The sequence below is a fragment of the Capra hircus genome, chromosome 5 (genome assembly GCF_001704415.2).
Source record: "Capra hircus breed San Clemente chromosome 5, ASM170441v1, whole genome shotgun sequence".
NCBI lineage: Eukaryota > Metazoa > Chordata > Mammalia > Artiodactyla > Bovidae > Capra > Capra hircus.
This window is the reverse complement of record NC_030812.1, coordinates 99237860-99255653: the sequence shown is the minus strand read 5'-3', so window position 1 is coordinate 99255653 and position 17794 is coordinate 99237860. Positions and strand designations below refer to the sequence as shown.

Below are 17794 nucleotides of genomic sequence, written 5' to 3'. Positions count from 1 at the left end.
CATGGTGTCACAGAGAGTCAGGCATGACTGACTGAACTGAACTGAACCAAATTCAAAGGTGAAACAAGTGTTTTAATAATATCTTTGCACTGTCGCATACTTGAAGACAAACCATTCAGTATCACAGTAATCCAGGTCTACACCAAATCAGTAATGCTGAAGAAGCTGAAGTTGCCATTCTAGGAAGACCTACATGACCTTTTAGAACTATCACCTAAAAAAGATGTCCTTTTCATTATAAGGGACTGGAATGCAAAAGTAGGAAGTCAAGAGATACCTGGAGTAACAGCCAAATTTGGCCATGGAGTACGAAATGAGGCAAGGCAAAGGCTAATAGAGTTTTGCCAAGAGAACGCACTGATCATAACAAACACCCTCTTCCAAGAACACAAGAGAGGACTCTACATGTGGACATCATCAGATGGTCAGTATCGAAATCAGATTGATTATATTCTTTGCAGCCAAAGATGGAGACGCTCTATACAGTCAGCAAAAACAAGACCGGGAGCAGACTGTGGCTCAGATCATGAACTCCTTATTGCCAAATTCAGACTTAAACTGAAGAAAATAGAGAAACCTACTGGACCATTCAGGTAGGACCTAAATCAAATTCCTTGTGGTTATACAGTAGAAGTGACAAATAGATTCAGGGGATTAAGTCTGATAGTCAGAGTGCCTGATGAATTATGGACAGAGGTTCGTGACATTGTACAGGAGGCAGGGATCAAGACCATCCCCAAGAAAAAGAAATGCAAAATGGCAAAATGGTCTCAGAGGCCTCCTCAGACATGAGGAGACCTTACAAATAGCTGAGAAAAGATGAGAAGTGAAACCAAAGGAGAAAAGGAAAGACATATCCATTTGAATACAGAGTTCCAAAGAATAGCAAGGAGAGAAAAGAAAGCCTTCCTCACTGATCAATGCAAAGAAACAGAGGAAAACAATGGAATGGGAAAGACTAGAGATCTCATCAAGAAAATTACAGATACCAAGGGATATTTCATGCAAAGAAGGGTACAATAAAGGACAGAAATGTTATGGACCTAACAAAAGCAGAAGATATTAAGAAGAGGTGGCAAGAATACCCAGAAGACCTATACAAAAAAATCTTCATGACCCAGATAATCACTAAGGTGTGATCACTAACCTAGAGCCAGATATCCTGGAATGAGAAGTCAAGTGGGCCTTAGGAAGTATCGCTATGAGAAAGCTAGTGGAGGTGATGAATACCAGTTGAGTTCTTTCAAATCCTAAAAGATGATGCTGTGAAAGTGCTGCACTCAATATGCCAGCACATTTGGAAAACTTAGCAGTGGACACAGTACCTGAAAAGGTCAGTTTTCATTCCAATCCCAAAGAAAGGCAGTGCCAAAGTATGCTCAAACTACCGCACAATTGCACTCATCTCACATGCTAGTAAAGTAATGTTCAAAATTCTCCAAGCCAGGCTTCAGCAATACGTGAACCATGAACTTCCAGATGTTCAAGCTGGTTTTAGAAAAGTCAGAGGAACTAGAGATCAAATTGCGAACATCTGCTGGTCATGGAAAAAGCAAGAGTTCCAGAGAAACATCTATTTCTGCTTATTTGACTATGCCAAAGCCTTTGACTGTGTGTATCCCAATAAACTGATATTTCAGTAGCTGCAAGAAGATACTCATTCTCTAGAAAAGAGTATTTCTCCATCTGAGGGCCTGTGTAGTTTCTGGGGAGGTGCTATCTGTGGCTGCGCCTGTGATACCATTTGTGGACATTTGGGAACAGGAGTCAAGTCAGCCAAGAGCAGACCTGGGTTGTGAGTGAGGAATTCAGATTTTTCCTGTTTCCAGTCTCCCTCTTATTGTGAATTTGCATCTATCACCTGTGAAAGAAGAACAATTTGGATTCCTTTTTATGATTCTTACCATTGCTGGGCATCTCCTTGGTATTGTGTTGCCTGGAAACAGGTCTCCCAGAGCTCGTGAGCACAGGTCTCCTGTGATGCAGGATTTCCACATGCACGGAGGCCCAGGAGACCACATGAACTTGATCTGAGAGGACAGCTGGGATCCATCCTCACTGGAACTCATGTGAAATAGCCTGAGCCTCCCTCCCCACACCTGGGGTGCAGGGATGCTTTGTCATAAGCACTTGCTTGACTCCCTTCCACCAGAGGGTTCTGTCCCATCCTCGTGTCTCAGTTCTAATCAAACTTCTCTTTTCTACTTCAGGCTCTTGTCTGAACTTCTCCAGAGAGGCTGCTGATCCTGGGGAAGGAGAAGAGAGCCTCTGGCTGCTCCAGGGGAAGAAAGGGGACACTGGGTACGATGATGTTGAACTCAGTGCCCTGGGAACACCCCCAGTGACTTTCTCGTGATGCTGTATCAAATATGAGATAAAGCCTCAGATATTCTAATTGCCTGTATTTCAATAGAGTAGTGCTGACCTGTAATTGTGTCATATGAAAATTGCTCAAAATGAAATATTCTGAATAAATTAACTTTTTGCTGTGTTGTTAATTTAGCAAGTTCCATGTCAAATGCTTTTAGAGGATTGGCCCTCAAATGCCATCTTCCTCAAAGGAAATGCAAGATGAGTGAGCTGACCGGCTTTCTCACCTATCTTAGAGGCTAATGAGGGCATGCTCACAAGTGCTCCAGGTCACTCTTGTTTAGAAAAGGATGTAAACTTGGTCCATATTCACACACTCCTTCCTAACAAGATGAACTCATGGGGGGGGAAAAAAAACAGTTCTAAACATCTCTGAGTTTGTAACTTGTTCTTGAACACCAGACTGGGTGTGAGCTTCAAAGTGAAAGGTTGGCTGGTGGGAAAGAATGGATATAGCTTTCCTTATCCTGCCTCAATATTCACAGGCCAATTAAAACTCTAACTGTACATAACTGCCTCTTCTCTTTTCATCTCTCATTTATTCCTTTACAGATACCTCTTTGCTACCTCCCATGTCTATTTGATTATCCAATCCTTATAAATCCATTCCTTCTTCTCCATCTCTTCCTACTGTTTCTTCAGGATGCTGCTATTTCTTGTCTCTCCAAGGATCTCTCCTTCTAAGTGAATTATATCAGTTCATATACATCTTCAAGTTGATGGAAGGCAACTTGGTGCTCACCCACACCCTGTATTCAGGTGGGACAAGAGGGCAAGAACGTGGAGGCCTAGGCAGAGGGGATCCAGAAGAATGGATGTAGATAGAAAGATCAGGAACATTTGGCTATTTATGTTTCAGAGATATGGATGGAGGCATCTGACATGACTGATCTCTTAGAGGAAGAATTTCAGACCAAGGGGCTTCTTTGAAAACATCTGTTCTTCAGATGTTTCAAGACTGTTTCAAGGTTGCTTTAATCTGGTTACTACTGAAAATGGAACTGTGATCCTGCTGTGACTCCTCAGGGTAGAGAGAGCTGTCATGAAGAAGTGGCAAAGTAAAGATTATGTTTACACAGCACTACTTCTGCCACCCCCGCTGCACTGCCCCCCCTCCCCCACCTGGCCAATTGCATTGTGGACATGTGGAGAAGCTGCTGAACTAATATAAAACCTGAGAGTGCTGGCCTGGTTCTGAGCTGGACCCACCCAGTTTCTTGGTTGATGACTCTGGGTGGTTTCTAGGGCTCCACCCTCCACTCACGCTTGCACTCTTCATAGTTCTAGGCTGTGCTTGGGGATGGGGAGATGCCCAGGGCTTCTTCCAGGGCAGCTCACATGGCTATTCCCTTGGGAAGTGATGAAATAGATGATATATGATGAAATAAGGCACACATGCATGGAGCTCAGTGAACTCTAAGAATACACAGATAAACGATTTAATTCAGGAAGACAATATATGAAGAAAATAAGTTTAAAAAATTATCATCATCGTTATTATTGTTTTTAATGTTTGGTTGCACTGAGTCTTTGTTGCTGCACATGGGCTTTCTCTAAATGCAGCAAGCAGGCACTACTCTTCTTTGTGGGCAGCAGGTTTCTCTATGCGAGGGCTTCTCTTATTGTGAACAGTTTCTAAGCACCCAGGTTTCAGGGGTTGCAGCACAGCCTCCTACTTGTGATTTGCGGGTCCTAGAGCTCAGGCTCAGTAATTGTTGATCTAGAGCTCAGTAATTGTTGAGCTATGGTGTTACTTCACAGAATAAATTCAGATTTTTTTAACAGAGATACAAATCATGAAAAAGAAGTAAACAGGGAGTTTGCTGATGGTTTTGTGGTTAGGATTCGATGCACTTGCTGCTGTGGTCTGGATTCAATGCCACTAGGGAAACTGAGATCCCTCAAGCTTTGCAGTGAGGCAAAGAGAATAACAGAAGGAACAGAACAGAAAAATGAACCAAACAGAAATTCAGATGCTTAAGATTCAGTTCAGTTCAGTGGTTCAGTTGTGTCTGACTCTGCGACCCCATGGACTGCAGCACGCCAGGCTTCCCTGTCCATCACCAGCACCTAGAGCTTGCCCAAACTCATGTCCATTGAGTCGGTGATGCCATCATCCAACTGTTTCATTCCCTGTCATCCCCTTCTCCTCCTGCCCTTAATTTTTCCCAGCATCAGAGTCTGTCCTAATGAGTCAGTTCTTCACATCAGGTTGTCAAAATATTGGAGTTTCAGCTTCAGCATCAGTCCTTCCAATGAATATTCAGGACTGACTTCCTTTAAGATGGACTGGTTGGATCAGTTGCTTAAGACTACAATGAATGACATGCAACAAAATGAAAAATGCTACCTAGAGCATCAACAACAGCAGAAGACCCTGTAACTTAGAAGGCAAGACCATTGAGATTACCCAGCCAGGGGACAAAGGAAAAGAGGAATGACCAAGTGTGGAAGAACCTGTGTGAACTGTGGGGCAACATTCACAGAAACAACCTGCACATTATTGGAGTCCCGGAAGGAGAAGAGAGGGAGAAAGGGACAGAGATTGCACTTCAAGAAATAATACCAGAAAAGTCCCAAATCTGATGAGATTTAGACATCCAAGTTCATGTAGCTAATAGGTCACTCCGCAGAGTTCATTCAAAATGATCATCCCCAAGACATATTACTTGTAATAAAAAAAAGAGAGAATTTTATAAGCAGCAAGAGAAAAGTAAATGCTCACAAAAAAGAAATTCCCTTAAAAATATCAGTGTGCTTCTTAGTAGAAACCTGCCAGTCCAGGAGAGAAAGGGATGATATATTCAGTCTTATTGAAAAACAAACAAACAAACAAACAAACAAACAAACCTACCAACCAAGAAAAATTTTCTCAGGAAGGTTGTTTTTCATAAATGAAGATGATATAGACTTTCCCAATATAAAGTCAAATCATGAATATCCTGTTGAGGAAAATAACATTTGATGGAATTCATCAACATTAGGCCTGTGTTACAAGATTGCTGAGGGGAATTCTCCAAACTAAATGAAGGATGCTGATTTTTATATGAAAGAAGTAGAAATATGCAACAGACTTGTAAATATAAGTGCTGAACCCAATTCCGCACACTCTAACGCTGAAATATGGTAGTGTGCTAACCAGTTAGCTTTAGTCTAAAGAAAGTATTAAAATAGCTATGGAGAAATATATTTTGTTAGTGGATATATAATATAGAGAGAGGTAAATTGACATCAAAAACAAAATGCGTAGAAGGGGATAAAAAGGTAGAGCTTTTGCATGTCATTGGAATTAACTTGTTATCAGTGTAGTATATACTGTTGTCCCTCTAAGATGTTTTATGTGAGCCATGTGGCAACAAAAATGTAAAAGCCTACAGTAGACTCACAGAAAGTAACAAGAAGGGACTCAAAGAGCAACATTATCCAAAATTATCAGTTCTCAGTTCTAACTGTTGTGCAGAACAGTTGAGTTGTCCTGGTCTCCACATCATCTTTCAAGATCAGCCCAAGAGGACTCTCCTTCAAAAAGTAAAAGACTAATTAAGCTGTCTGTTATTTTAAGGCAAAGAAATCTTTTGGGATGTCATCTCCTTCCTTATGTCATATCGATGGTGTAGCTGTACTTTTTTAATCACAAATTTTCTTCCTGTGATGTTGCTGTGTGGTTTTAATAAAAAAACTGCCAATGATAAACCATATGAATATCCTGTCTCCTCAGTTGGGTTTGACTAAGACTTATTAAGAAGTCGCATGTAGCTACTTTGTGGTTTGTCTTGTGTATCCTTAGAGGTAGAGATTTGCAGTGTTCGTTGTGACATATTTGTTGGTGATAAGCTGCTTGTTTTTGAAAATCAAATCTTGCCTTGCTAATTGCAGGAAACAAGCTGAAGCTCCAGTACTTGGGCCACCTCATGCACAGAGTTGACTCATTGGAAAAGACTCTGATGCTGGGAGGGACTGGGTCAGGAGAAGGGGACGACCGAGGATGAGATGGCTGGATGGCATCACGGACTCAATGGACGTGAGTGGGAGTGAATTCCGGGAGATGGTGATGGACAGGGAGGCCTGGCATGCTGTGATTCATGGGTCGCAAAGATTTGGACACGACTGAGCGACTGAACTGAACTGAACTGAACTATGCCTTTAAAACAAAAATATTAGCCAAATGATATTCTCAGAAACATTTCTTTATATTTAAGACAATTTCTCTTCAACATTTAGTACAGTGCCACTCAGCCATTCAATAAATATTAGCTGAGCACCTGTTAAGTTATAGAGAGGGGAGATGCGGAGCTTATACACAGGCACAGGCCTCTCTCCAATCCTGGGCCCTGGCAAGGCCTCAGACAATGCCTGCAGACTGCAGGCTCCTTGGTTAGCATGCCCAGATTGGGAAGCATGCAATGACAAGGAAAAGAGATCTGTTCACAGAGTCTTTGATGTTAAAGGAGGAAGACATTTTGCTGTGTTTCCAGTGTTCTTAGGCTGGTCTGCGGGCAGGACTCAGCTGCACCAAAGCTCCACATGTGACAGAGCCTCAGTTCATAGACTTTGAGTCTGAGCAATCACTCAGGCTTTGAGCTCTGAGTGCCACCCCAGAGGCACTAACCTTAGGTCTCAGTGGTTTAAGAATCACCACCCACAAGAGCTCAATAGCTCTGCAGTTGGTAATTACATCAGCTCTGAGCAGAGGTGGGTGAATCATGAAGTTAATGAAGCGTGTTCTTCAGAGCCTCTCCTTGTTCCAGCCCCTTTCGAATCCCAAGGGGGCCCTAGGGCTGTGGTTGAAACAAAGAGGACTCTATGATCCTTGCCCCTCACCGTGTCTTCTGCCTGCCTTTTGCCTGTGGAAAACTTTAGTCAAAGAATACGTTTAATTGGAGAAGTGAGAAACGTGGAAACAAAGGAAAACATTCAGAGGAGACTAAATAATAATAATGTAGTCATTAAGCATAGTGAGGACCTTTAGTTCTTTCTCAAGGGTTATGGATGATATTCTGAGCCATGTCCTGGGAGCTTCTTATAGATACAGAACACCAGGTGGAGCAGTGAACTACATGATGACCACACTGTACCCAGGACTTGAGCATCCACAGTTCTGAGAACTGACCACAAAAACATGGGAACAAGTCCACCCCAGCACTAAAGATGAACTGTACCTAAAACAACCAGTGGATGTTTTGGATGGCATCACCAACTTGATGGACATAAATATCAGCAAGCTGAGGGGGTTGGTAATAGACAGGGAAGCCTGGTGTGCTGCAGCCCATGGGGTCAACAAAGAGTTGGACTCGACTGAGCAACTGAACTGAACTGAAAACAACCGAGATGATGCTAATCAGACCACTGATGACCAGTTAGAAGGTGCCTGTTAGAGATGACTGTGCTGTTTCTGCATAACCTCCCACACCCCAGCTCTGTCTATAGAAGCTCTCACCCTCTTCTTGTCATGGGGTGGGCAGAGTCAGCCCTGTACAGATGTCCACCACCCTCCCCGCCAGTTGCTGGCATCTGAAATAAAACAAACATTCCTTTCCACCAACCTGGCCTGTATACTGGCTTTTGAGAGGTTAGCACCCAGTCCCCTCACACATAACTTTCGGTTACATGGTCACAAGGAGATAGGTTTTGAACATGCCATTTTCTTCAGTTGAGGGAAAAAAAATTCAACAAAATTATTTCTTACCCAAAGGTGAAGAATTTAATTAACTACATGGAGAACTAAATCCAGGAATCAGATTTGTTCCAGAAATCAAGAAGAAACAGAAGAGGTTTGGAAAGTACATGCTGCTTTTTCACTAGTACGGGATTGGTGGAATGTAAAAATAAGATCAAAGATGATGAACTGACTAACTCAGAGCAAAGGAGAGCTGTTTCAGGATGAAGGTCAAGATGCTCAGAGACAAAAATGGGGAAATGGAGGCACAACTGTCAGCACAGACTGGTGTAAAGGGAAGAGGAGCTGCGCCAGCTGTGGACGCTCTTAAACAGAAGTTTAGATCTAGTTGTTGGTCAGTCAGTCATGGTGGCTAGGAATCAACCAAGCCCCAAAGAGGAATCAAGGTGGGACCTGAGGGAGCAGCTTGGGGTGAAGACACAGAAGGAAGAGGAGATCCAGGAAAGTACCTGCTTCATGGGACAGATTCTGTCTTCCTTTCAAGTCTTCAGAATAGGCTCTGATCTGATGCTGGAACAATTGACTCCCAAGTCTCAGAAGGAGCACACATCTGCATACACACATTCATGACCAACCTGCAAACGTGCTGTGGGCAGTGAGGCTCCACAGGCTCACACGTGTACCACGTGGAACACGCAGCTTCTGGGGCAGGAAAGAGAGAAACTAGAGAGTCACACGGGGTTTCCATGCCTCTGCTCAGAAGTGACACAGGTGGCAACACCCATGTTTCATTGGCCAGAATGAGTCACTGGGAGATAGAAAAACAGCTATTTGATGATATTACTATTGATGCCACATCCTTGGTAGCAATGCTGTCAGTTTGTTTGTTTGTTTTCCTTGCCTTGGTGAAGTTTCTGAGGTACAATTTTGTGCAGAAATTAAATGTCATTAGACCATCCCCAGAATGGGATTTGAAGGCCTTCTGTATCTGGTTCCTTCGTCTGGTGTGTCTCAGGCTCCTTACTCGACTTCTGTGTGTGCTGAGTGGGAGTAGTCAGATTCGTGTCTCCCCAGCCCCCACTCAGCATCACTAACTGCAGGGTGATTTTCAGCATTTGTTTATGCATTCATTTCCTTATTATCCACTATTTGTTAAGCTCTCTCTATGTGTCTTTACTTGACTTTAAAGAGATATTGAAGAGGAAGACACAATACTTCCTCTCAAGAAGCTCCCACTTTAGACACAGTGAGCAAGGTTTTATAGATTAAATAAACACAGCAGTAATTTTGAGATGAAGGAATTAGAAAGAATTCACAGATGTGACAACTCTGTGCTTTTAAAAACAAGAAAAGATTTATGAATTTTCTTTCTGCAATGGGCTTAAAAATGTGTCCTCTAGAATTGAAATACACATAAATGTAATATTCTCTATTTTTATCACTGATTTCATCTTGTGCACTAGCAAGGCATGTATGTGTGGATTGAAAGTTCCATAAAGTTAACACAGACTCTCCCCTTTAAAATTTATCCCTCAACTTAGCTCGGGTTCATGGTAATAACTGTCTTGTCATTTCTAGTTCAAGCTCGCTGCTGAGACTGGTTTTCCTCTATTTCAGGAGGCGTCTTCTAGTCTCTCCTCCCACAGATGGTGTCTGGGGTGGGAGGGCTTCTTTCTTTCCAACAGCAGCAGCGAAGGACCCTTTGTCTGCATGCTCTCCACTTAGAATCTGCTTGTCTTTGATTTATTAGCTTTGACCTGCTCTTGTCTCTGGTATCTGATGTTGCACTATGGAGGAATGAATGAGGCCAGTTCAGTGCCACACTCTTTGTTTGATGTTTCTGGTTATAGACTGTGAAGGGCTGAACAGAGGTGATGGGCTGGACCTCAGCCAGCTCATGACCTTGCTCTTTCCTTCACGCTCCTGTGATGAAGTGGTCTTTGGTAAAGGAGTCTTTACTAACCTCAGCCCCATCTATACAAGGAACACAGATGGTGAAGGGGGTCTCCAACACTTTGGTGTAACAACTCAGCTAATAATTTTCCTTTAGAGTTGCATGCCTCTTTTTTTCAGATTTTATTTTATTATTATTATTTACTTTACAATATTGTATTGGCTTTGCCTCTTTTTAATATAAATTTATTTATTTTAATTGGAGGTTAATTACTTTACAATATTGTATTGGTTTTGCCATACAACAACATGAATCCGCCACAGGTATACACGTGTTCCCCATCCTGAACACCACTCCCTCCTCCCTCCCAGTAATGATTTAGGAGAATGGCATTGAAACTTGTATACCTCTGTTTTAATTTGAAAATATTTTGTATTTTAGTCTGTCTGATTGGTCCTGAGGAAATTTTCCTCAGGCAAGCAAGTTTAATTATTAAGTTTCCTAGCAAAGAGATTACTGAACCTCTGACCACCATTTTCTCATGGTGATTTGGGAATAATAATGCTACATGTTGTATTGCCTTACAGTCCATAAGGACAAATAGTTAGCCTAAGTAAAAGAACAAGATTCTTTCTGCTCTTTACTTCTGTACTTCTAATTCAACATGAAAGATGTTTAAATTTTTTTATAACAAAATTTCTTCCTGTTACAGTTGTGTGTGGTTGAATTGAAAATATGCCAAATGATAAATACATAAACATCCTGACCACTCGGCCGTATCTGATTAAGACAGAACAGGAGGCTTCATGGTCCTCACCTGTCAGTGTTCTGTGGTTTGTCTTCTTTATCTTCAGATAGAGAGAGAAATTTGCAGCGTTTATGCATGTTTAGAGCTGGCTCTCTCAGCACTGCTCTTGTGCTGGGGCTAGGTTGTTTCTAGTTATTGCAATTTACTGCATTCATTGCAGAAAGGTGTTGAAGTGAACCACATATAGCTCATACAATTTAACAGTATTGAAATATCATTCAAACGAATGATGCAGCTTGCATTGTGCTGTTACATCCTCACAACAAGTTAAATTATTTCTGAAAAGATTTCTTTTTGATTGAAATGATTTGTGTAAAATACCAGGCTGACATTCATTCATTCAGGTATACAAGAGACATCATTACGATTTTTAGTTAGCCAAGCACTGGGGATATGGAGGTGAATTAGACACAAAATGTTTTACCAAGTACATTCGAGTTTATAAAGTAAAATGATTAAGAAACAACTTAATTCACAAAAGCTCACCAATGGTAAGGTTGAGGTTCTTGAGCAGTTACATGGGGCACAGAGAGAAGGGGTGATGTGTGGAAGACTCACAACTCTGAATGGCACCAATGACCATCACAGCATGTGGTTCCTGGGAGAGTTCTGACAGCCTCGGTCAAGGCTCCAGGTAACAGAATTGAATTCCTGTTCTAGAGTCCTGGGGTTCCTGGGATGGGATGGTGGGAGATGCCCTAACACTGCTTTTCTACTACTACTACATGTATGTGTGTGTGTGTGTGTGTGTGTGTGTGTGTGTGTGTGTGTTAGTCGCTCAGCTGTGACCAACACATTGCGACTCCATGGACTGTGGCCCCTCCAGGCTGCTCTGTCCATGGGATTTCCCAGGAAAGAATACTGAAGTGGGCTGTCATTTCCTTCTCCAGAGAATCTTCCTGACCCAGGGATCGAACTCAGATTTCCTGCATTGCAGGCAGATTCATTATCATCTGAGCCATAAAGAAAGCAGGTTAACAGTAGTACATAATACTACTACTTTGTGCTGCTGCTATTGCCTGGGAAGTTCCGTGGCATGGGTTTGCAAGGTGTTGGCCACAAATGAGCACATCAGCATCAGCACATGTACTACTGTTAACTAGTGTTGTCATATTACACACTAATGCCAACTCATTAATCCTCACCAGAACCATCTTGGTAGGGTCATAACCGTCCTTTTACTAATCAGAGAGTGTAAGAACCCTGTTCAAGGCCCACACTTGGCATGTGGCTAAACTGTGAGTCAAGACCAGGCAGTCTGTCTCTCGAGCCTGTTTTCCTGACCCCTGTACTGCACTCTCTCATGTTCATTGTGGACACAGCTGGGTTAGGGTCCTCCCTAAAACTTTCCTCCTTCAAATCTTTGATGAGATTGGCTACTGAGATTTCTTTATGTGTCAGAAAGATGTAGATTCATCCAAGGGTGAGTTGGTCCATGTTGACCCTGCACCCTCAGCTCTGGGGTAGAGGGTGCTGCGGGGACAGGCTGCCAGCCCTGAGTTTGCCACTCCTTATACCCCATCCCTTTATATAAAGTGTCTGGAGCTGCTGACAACATCTCACCTGTGAGATCTCCATCCCAAGTTGAGACCATGTGTACCTGGTTCACTAAATGCATCCCTGTGTCATCCTGTGGGAGGGATACTGGACCCCAGGAAGCATGTCCTGTGTTCTAGGTGTCTGTCTGATGGTTTCTGGTGATGGTGTGGAGTCCATACCTGGGTAAGGCATGATGACTCCGGGCCCAGAGGGAGTAGAGCATCAGTTCCAAGTGACTGAGCAGATCCTGGTCTTACTTCAGCAACTGAGTTTAAATTTTGGCTTTGAAATTTAGTAACAGTTTTTCTCATTAATCTGTTAAAGGTCCAGATATAGAAGGAGATGGGGCTCAGGTACAGTCATGGGGCTTGAGAGTGAGAGGACCAGATGACAAGGAAGTGATTCTTGCATCAGTGATGGGTAAATATTAGCCTATTTAGAGGAAGAAAAGCATGTGTTCAGCTGTCTTTTCTCCCAAGTCTCAATAGGAAGGACAGGCATGGCGGGACAGAGTAGTTGTGTCTGCTGCCTGGGATGAGGGGTCCCTCTGGTGGGGGATGTGGCAGGGCTGTGGCCTAACCTGCAGCTGCCCTCAGTGTTGGCCCTACTGAGGCCTTAAGGGGCCGTGGGTGGCTCCTGAAGCCGTCTCTCAGCTCCGTGGGGACTCTGGGGTCTGTGTGTCACAGATGCTTCCTTCCACGTCTGTGCTGAAAAGACGGAGTCAGGGTGAGGGGGCCTCAGGGTGGGCTTGTGTGGACCACAGGGCTGCATCATGGGAATCTTGAGCCTGAGGGGGCATGAGGAAAGGGGGCAGTGCATTAATGACCTTGAGTTTCGATCAGGGAGCTCTATCTTGCATCCCTTATGGCCCTTCTCAGTCTCTCTATTCATCCCTGGGGTACCTTCTGGGGGAGCATCTGGGAGCTTCTCTGATGAGTGGAAACAGAACAAGGCAGCAATGGCTACACTGGACACCATCCCTTCTGCTTGGATCTGTCCCCTCAGCCCACCTGGGCTTCCATTCTTTTTTTTTTTTTTAATTTTTATTTTTGGGCTTCCATTCTTGCCACCACCTTTCCTCTTAAATGCAGAACAGAGGAGGTGGGTCCATTGGAGGTTTCAGGCAGCATGAACCCCTTTCTCTTCTCTGCTTCACTCACCCCTTCTTTGCCCTGCGCCTGCAGTTATCATGTAGCAGACTTTCTATTTCCCCATCTCTCAGGAGCTGTTCCCTTAAATTATATTTTGCGTCTTCTTTAGTTATGGTTTAAAATACAAATGCATTCTGAATCATATCAAACCATACTCTCAGCATATAAAGGGGGTACATGTGAGGTTTAGAAAACTTTAGTCTTTCTAAAGTATAATTTTCTTGTTTTTGTTGTTTAGTCACTTAGTCGTGCCCAACTCATTTTGACACGTTGGACTGTAGCTGGCCAGGCCATTCTGTCCACGGAATTCTCCAGGCAAGAATACTGGAGTGGGTTGCCATTTCCTTCTCCAGGGGATCTTCCCGACCCAGGGATTGAATCCACGTCTCTTGCTTTGTGGGGAGATTCTTTCCTGCTGAGCCATCAGTGAAGCCCCCTGTTTTCTTCTAGAGATCCCTGCTCCTATTTTGGGGGGCTAGAGTTGATTGACGACTCCTACTTGCTCTTTGTTTCCTTTAATAGCAATCTCTTTCTCTCTGTCAGCATCATTTAGTGACTAGCTGAAAGAGATGCTTCACATAAAATGAAATGCAATAAAGGGAAGGGGATTTAACACGTCTGAATGTCCCTATAGGGAACCCGCCTGCCAATGCCGGAGAAGCAGATTGGATCCTTGAGTCAGAAAGATCCCTTTAGAAGGAAATGGCAACCCCTTCCAGTATTCTTGCCTGGGAAATCCATTGGACAGAGGAGGCTGGTGAGCTACAGTCCATGGGTTGCAAAGAGTCAGACACGACTCAGCATGCAGGCACTTGCTCCAGGACCCAGTCTCCAGATCATTCTGAGAAGGGGGAAAACCCTGCAATCTCGTCCTCACAACTTGATGGGTCTCACTTCATGCCTTCACAGTCACCTGTGAATTCCTGTACTTCTGGTCCTCATTTTCTGCTGACCTGATAAATACACTCATATTTCAAGGTGTGCTTCTCAAAAACATATATATGCATATATACACATACCTATGCACACATTAATTTGCAATTTATAATAATTCACTGAACTGAAAATGTATGCTTAGGGCACTGTTTTTGTATGTATGCTATATATCAAATTTAAAAGCTAAAAAATTAAAAAACCAAAAAGGCTGATTGTAATTCTCTGCTTCCACCCTGAGCTCAGTGCCAGGGAAGATCAATACTTGATTCTACAAAAGTTATCTCCACGGGTCAACAAATCCCTCACCCAGACCCTGTGAGATCTCACAGTCTTCAGATATTGACCAGGGTGATCAGGGGAGAGAAAGGCACTCATGATTTTTGAAGAACCGTTTCTACCCAGTCCCAGTGGTGGGACCCAGCTCTTAGGACTACGGAAGCAGAAGGTCAAAGGACGGTGTTGCTCATATAAGGAGATGTGGAAGATTCAGAAGCTCATTGGTGTCTGAGCTGCAGAAAGTGGCAGATGCAGCCTCCGATACTGTCTGAAATGGTGAGAGGTGAAGCTATTGGCTCTCAGGAGGGAGGGTGTAAGGAGTGGTCTATATAGACCCCGGTAGGCACCCTGACGCCTCCTCACAGGCTGATCCTGCAGCTGGGACTGTGACCTTGAGGACGTGGGGTCAGGATGGCTCTGGGCAGACGCCTCTCCCTGCGGGGACTGTGTGTCCTCCTCCTCGGCACCGTGGTGGGTGGTCAAGGTAAGAGCTGCCTCTCTGTCCTGGGTCCACAGCAGGCAGGTGTCTGGAGTTCTGGAGCTGAGCCTCAGTGTTTCTGACCAAAAAGGAACCATGCTGATGTGAATATTGGTCCCTCTTCTATGGGGGCATCCATTGGTCATAGCAGATTTTACAGAGCAGTGAGTTTTTGTCTGGACCGAGCTGGGTCAGCCTGAGCCCCTCCACTGTCTCCCTTGTTCTCAGGGAGCTTCCTGGAGTCCCAGTGGCTCCCAGTGTGTGGAAGATCCAGCGACTGAGCTCAGCTGGGACTCTGGGCTGTTCCCACACGCTCCACATGCCTGGTGTGTGAGCACTGCACCTGGGTCCCCGTGTTTCCTGTGTCTTCGCTCCTGTAGGCTCTGTGATTGTGTGTGTGTATGTGTGTGTATGTGTGCAGGTGAGGATTGTGTGAGGGTGTGTGTGTGTGTGGGTATGAAGAGTGTGTGTGTGTGAGTGTGTGAGGGTGTGTATGTGTGAAGGTGTATGTGGGTGTGAAGAGTGTATGTGTTTATAGAGTGTGTGAGGAGTGTGCAAGTGATGTATTAAGGTGTGTGAGGAGTATGTGTGGTGAGTGAGGGTGAGTGAGGAGTGTGTGAGACTGTGTGAGGGTGTGTGTGTCTGTGGGGTGTGTGAGCCTGCGTGTGTGTGGGGGGAGTGTGTGAGCCTGTGTGTGTGTGTGAGGGGAGGTGGAGCGTGTCTGTGTGAGAGGAACAGAGCTGCTGAGCAGGGACTGAGTCCGTTGGTCTGTGAAGCACACAGGGTGTCCACAGGGCTGGGTGTCACGGCCGCTGCATGTAACTGGATCAGAGATAATCGTGCACCTGCCTGCCTCTCTCTGGCTCCTCTCCCCCATCTCTCGGGTTCCCCTCTGCTTGTTGCCATGTCTGCCTAGCACTGGGCTCTGTGAGAGGCTCTGCCTGCTGGCCTCACCTGTTCCCACCAGGTTTCCATTAGGGAGCAGAGAAGCCCGCATCCAGGAGAGGGGCCCTCTTGTCTGTTCAGTTCAGTTCAGTTCAGTTCAGTCGCTCACTGGTGTCTGACTCTGTGATCCCACGGACCGCAGCATGCCAGGCCTCCCTGTCCATCACCAACTCCCGGAGTCTACCCAAACTCGTGTTCATTGAGTCGGTGATGCCATCCAACCATCTCATCCTCTGCCATCCCCTTCTCCTCCCATCTTCTCTCTTTCCCAGCTTCAGGGTCTTTTCAGACGTGTCAACTCTTCACATCAGGTGGCCGAAGTATTGGACTTTCAGCTTCCACATCAGTCCTTCCAATGAATAACTTGTCCCTCTGTTTGTAAAGATCAGTTGACGTGCAGCCCCACGTGTATAAGTTCCCAAGTACCTGCCCCGGTTCCAGTGACTCATTTCCTGATGTGCTGGGGGCCTGGGACAATCCGTTGCCCTCCTAGGATCTGCTGTGACTCTGTAGGGAGCCCTTTCTCTCGTGCCCTCTCCTGTCCCTCCCTGGAGCTGCTTTCCCCTGAGTGAGGGTGGAGTGTGTTACCAATCCTTCCTCACGGTATGCAGGGTTTCTTTGGACAAATCTGCTGATCTCCTTATAGGAGTCCTCTTCTGTGACAGAATTTTTTCTTCTTTTGAGACTTTTAGAATCTCTCTTTGTCTTTGCTTTTGGATAGTCTGCTCTGTGAGTTTGGAGAAGGTGGTTTTGGATTGAAATTTTGGGGTGACTTATTAGCTTCTTGAACTTAGATGTCCAGATCTTTCCCCAGGTTTGGAAATTCGCAGCCTGTCTTTCTGTTTTAATTATTTACTTTTGGCTGTGCTAGGTCTCCTTGCTGCTCGCGGGCTTTCTCTAGCTGCGGTGAGCAGGGGCTGCTCCTCGCTGCAGTGCACAGGCTTCTCACTGCAGGGGCTTCTCTTGGTGCAGAGCACAGGCTCTGGGTACGCACGTTTCAGCAGCTGTCGCACGCTGGCGTAGTTGCTCTGCTGCATGTGGCATCTTCCTGGACCAGAGATTGAACCCATGTCCCCTGCATTGGCATGTGGATGCCTAACCACTACCCCACCAGGGAAGTTCTCAGCCCTTAATTCTTTTCTCCTTCACTTCTTCTGCTGTGACTCCAGTCCATACATTGTTTCTCTTTATGGTGTCCACTGGCTTTCTATATTCCTTTCATTCTCTTTTGGCTCCTCGATTTGGATGCTTTCAACTAATCTTCCTTCTAACACATTGGTTCTTTTTTCTTTTTCTTTCCCTTGGTCAAGTCTGTTGTTGAATCTCTGTGTTGAATTCTTCAGTTTGCTCATTGTATTGTGCATGTTAAGTCACCTCAGTCATGTCTGACTGTTTGTGACCCTATGGACTGTAGCCCACCAGGCTCCTCTGTCCACAGGATTCTCCAGGCAAGCATACTGAAGTGGGTTGCCATGCACTCCTCCAGGGGATCTTCCGGACCCAGGAATCAAACCTGAGTCTCTTACACTTCCTGCACTTGCAGACAGGTTCTTTACCACTAGTGCCACCTGGGAAGCCCATTCATTTATTATTCAGCTTCAAAATATCTAGTTGAAGAATTGAAGAAGTGAAAATCACTCAGTCATGTTTGACTCTTTGTACACAGTCCATGGAATTCTCCAGGCCCTACTGGAGTGGTTAGTCTTTCCCTTCTCCAGGGGGTGTTCCCAACCCAAGGATCAAACCCAGGTCTCCCACATTGCAGACTGATTCTCTACCA

The 17794-nt window shown here is 44.7% G+C and overlaps 2 protein-coding genes across 2 annotated transcripts in view; both read left to right on the top strand.

The window, feature by feature from the left end:
* Positions 1-2554, top strand: part of LOC108633342 (antigen WC1.1-like) — a 51080-nt gene extending 48526 nt beyond the window's left edge. Inside the window, exon 20 of the mRNA XM_018048501.1 lies at positions 2211-2554. Coding sequence (XP_017903990.1) covers positions 2211-2356 — 146 coding nt within the window. The 3' untranslated portion in view covers positions 2357-2554. The remainder of the gene's footprint in view (positions 1-2210) is intronic.
* The window catches only part of LOC102181491 (antigen WC1.1-like), a 59166-nt gene continuing 56374 nt past the window's right edge, over positions 15003-17794 (top strand). Inside the window, exon 1 of the mRNA XM_018048502.1 lies at positions 15003-15075. Coding sequence (XP_017903991.1) covers positions 15003-15075 — 73 coding nt within the window. The remainder of the gene's footprint in view (positions 15076-17794) is intronic.